We start from the raw sequence: 3054 nt of genomic DNA on the forward strand, positions 1-3054 counted from the left end.
CCCCACAAGGTACCTCCATAACCGCAACTTTGTCCACGGGGACCTGCGCTCCCCCAACCTGTTTGTCGGCGGCGACGGCAGGATTAAGATTGGGGACTTTGGGTTCTGCCAGATCCTGGCATCAGACGCAAAGCGGGTGCGGGAGCTCACGCGCGCCATCAGTTTGAAGAGTTCTGCGTTTGTGGTGTGATTGCACTTGTTTGTGTGCTCTGATTGTGTCATGCGTGACCTCAATGCACTGCCGAGCGGCAAGCTCGGACGCATGATCATGAAGACCCTGTGGTCAGCGGTACGCTAGGGGGCAAAGCAAGCAATGCTGACTAGATGAAGCTCGACGATGCTCGCCTGTGTGTGTGTGTGTGTGTGTGTGTGTGATGGTGAATCCGCGATCTGATGCGAGAGAGGGTGGCAGTTGATGAGCAAGGGTGGGAGGACGCGTGAGGTGGCTGAGTGATGGGGGGGGCGCGCGTCCTGGGTTGGCAGCACCCTGTGTTTCGCGCGCCCGCCGGCTACCTTTGACACCCCTCCGCATGCCCCTCGAGCCGCGTCGCTCAACCTCGGCACCGCAGACTCCCGCGACTCAACCCCACCACCAACCCAGGTCACGGTGACTGAGCAGACGCACCCGCGCTGGGTGGCGCCGGAGATGATGCGGTCCAACGAGCTGTCCAAGGCGTCCGACGTGTACAGCTTCGCCATCGTGATGTACGAGGCGCTGACGTGGCGGATGCCCTACTACGCCATCAAGAGCCCCCTGGTGGGTGGGAGGGCAGGGGGTGTCAGGGCGCGGGTGAGGAGGTCAGGAGGGGTAGGGTGGTTCACACATGCGTACAGCGCCGACACCCTCATCTCCCACCCGCACATGCGTCGTTCACAATACGAGCCTTCTTCAGAAACGTGAGTCACGCAGACGCACATGCACACGTTTACATGCAATTCACATACATTCCTCCCAGATATACATGCGGGTGGGCATTGAGGAAGAGCGGCCCTTCATCCCGCCGGAGGGCGACCTGCCCGGGTCACCCGGGGGCAAACGCCTGGACCTCTACATTGAGTTGATGAAGGTGGGTCGGTTTCGGCGGGCTGCGCATGGACCGTGTGCGTGCGTGCCCCCCTGCGCATGCGCGCGCCTGGAAGTCGGCGTTCCGAGGCGCCCGCGTGCGAGCGAGCGAGGTCTGGGGTGAACGTGTGTCCCGTCATCGACGGCGCCCCGGCGTGATTTCGCAGGCCGCACCAGCACCGTGGCGACGGTGCCGGCGTTCAGTTCCCAGGAGTGCTGCGGATCTCACACAACTCGCCTTTGCCCCCACCCAAACCCAAAGGAGTGCTGGGACCCCAAACCCGACAAGCGCCCAACGTTTGATCAGATCGCGAAGCGCCTGAAAGTGCAGCAGGTGGGGCTCTTGTTGGCGGCCGCGTTCTTGAGGCCCCCTCGCCCCCCTGATGCTCACATGCATGACAGCATCACTCGGGCCCTCAGCCAGGGTTCATTGACAAATGTATGCATGTGCCTGTACTCGTTCAGACCCAGCCCCCCTCAGTGTCGCTGAGCGTGTGCCCACTCCTCCATGGCAGCCACGCGACAGTACCCCTTGCCAGGGTGCAACCCGCGGCCCCGCCAATCCAATGCCTCCCTCCGACCCCTTGACGCCCCCGCCCTCGCCGCAGAGCTGGGCCAAGCTGCAGCCGCACGTGAAGGACGCGGGCATGCCCGGCACTGTTGTTGATAAGCTGAGGAAGCAGGTGGAAGCGTCAAAGGCAGCCGCGGCCGCGGCGGCGGCTGCGGCGGAGGCCCAGGCGCATGCGGCCGACGCCGCGGGTGCCGATCCTGCGGGTAGGGCGACGACTCGGGCGGGCGGGCAGTCTGGGACGCCGGGCGGTTGGCTTTGTTTGGTGCTGGGGCGCGCGCTTGCTGCGCCGCGATCTCCCAGGCACATCATGTTTCGTGCTGGTTGCCACGCACCATACACGTACCGTCCATGCAATGCCGCTGATTATGTCCCTCAAACTCCGTGTCAACGCCCCTGATTTCTCAGCGTCCCCGGAGGCCACAAAAGCGGCCGCCGAAGCGGCAGCAGCCGCGCAGGCGGCGGCCGCCGCCGCCGCGGCGCTGGAGGCGGCGCAGGCCGCGCAGGCGGCGCCGCAGCGCCCGTCGCCGCCGCCGACGCCGAGCAGCGGCGGGCAGAGCAACAACACGCCGATGCTGACCCCTCAGACCTCCTTGGACGTGCTGGCGGTGGGTCGGAATATAAACGGGGCAGCCGGTCCCTTTTTGGGGCTGGGCGCCGCAGGGGCGGTCAAAGGAGGCCTTGCACCGATTGTTGCTTGGCAGGGCGCCCTTGCCTGTCACGGGCGGCCTTGTTGCCATGGGTTTCACCTTCGACATTGCTGCTGAGCCCGTGCGCCCGACCCGCACCTGCAGTCTGTCCGCGCCCCTGGCGCCGCCCGGGCGCGCCCCGCCGTGCCCCTGTCAACCTCTCCATTTCCCTTCGTGCCGCCCGCACGCCAGGCGCAGGCGCAGGGCGCGACGGTCGCCAGCGTGCGGCCCGGGCGCGACGATGCCCCCGGCTACACAGGGCTGCAGGTGACCCCTGCTCGCCCCCACTCCACGCCATTCCTTGCGGCGCAATATGGGGCGCAACAACGCCGCTATCCACGCACATACTCCCTGTCGCCCTTGAATGCGATTTGCCTCACGCCCTTCGCCCCACCGTTCCATCTGCTCAATTGTTCTCTTGCCACCAACTTGGCAGACCATTGCGGACAAGGCTGCACTCCTGACCATCCAAGAGGCGGCTGCAGAGGGCAAGTCCGTGTCCACCACCGCCCCCGCCAGCCTGCACAGCAGCCTCAACGGCGGCGGCGGCGGTGGTGGGGGCGGCGCCGGCGGCGGCGGCAGCGGCAGCGTTGGCGCGGGGCCGTTTGCAGCTCAGGACAGCCCCTTCTTTTCGGCCTTCGCCGCCACCCCGCCTGCCGTGGTGCTGGCGGCCGCCGCCCAGGGGGCGGCCGGGCGCCCCGCCGCGCCGGACGACAGCCCCTTTTTCGCGGCGG

The 3054-nt window shown here is 66.7% G+C and overlaps 1 protein-coding gene across 1 annotated transcript in view; it reads left to right on the forward strand.

Annotated features, from left to right (window-relative positions):
* Nucleotides 1-262: 262 nt before the first annotated feature.
* Nucleotides 263-3054, forward strand: part of MNEG_11523 (hypothetical protein) — a gene marked incomplete at both ends in the record, with an annotated part of 5206 nt that continues 2414 nt past the window's right edge. The window contains 8 exons of the mRNA XM_014040004.1: nucleotides 263-289; nucleotides 602-757; nucleotides 957-1067; nucleotides 1326-1397; nucleotides 1672-1837; nucleotides 2040-2239; nucleotides 2513-2587; nucleotides 2757-2874. Of these exons, the coding sequence (XP_013895458.1) occupies nucleotides 263-289; nucleotides 602-757; nucleotides 957-1067; nucleotides 1326-1397; nucleotides 1672-1837; nucleotides 2040-2239; nucleotides 2513-2587; nucleotides 2757-2874 (925 nt within the window). The remainder of the gene's footprint in view (nucleotides 290-601; nucleotides 758-956; nucleotides 1068-1325; nucleotides 1398-1671; nucleotides 1838-2039; nucleotides 2240-2512; nucleotides 2588-2756; nucleotides 2875-3054) is intronic.

Source organism: Monoraphidium neglectum (assembly GCF_000611645.1).
Source record: "Monoraphidium neglectum strain SAG 48.87 unplaced genomic scaffold scaffold02783, whole genome shotgun sequence".
In the NCBI taxonomy this organism is placed as follows: domain Eukaryota; kingdom Viridiplantae; phylum Chlorophyta; class Chlorophyceae; order Sphaeropleales; family Selenastraceae; genus Monoraphidium; species Monoraphidium neglectum.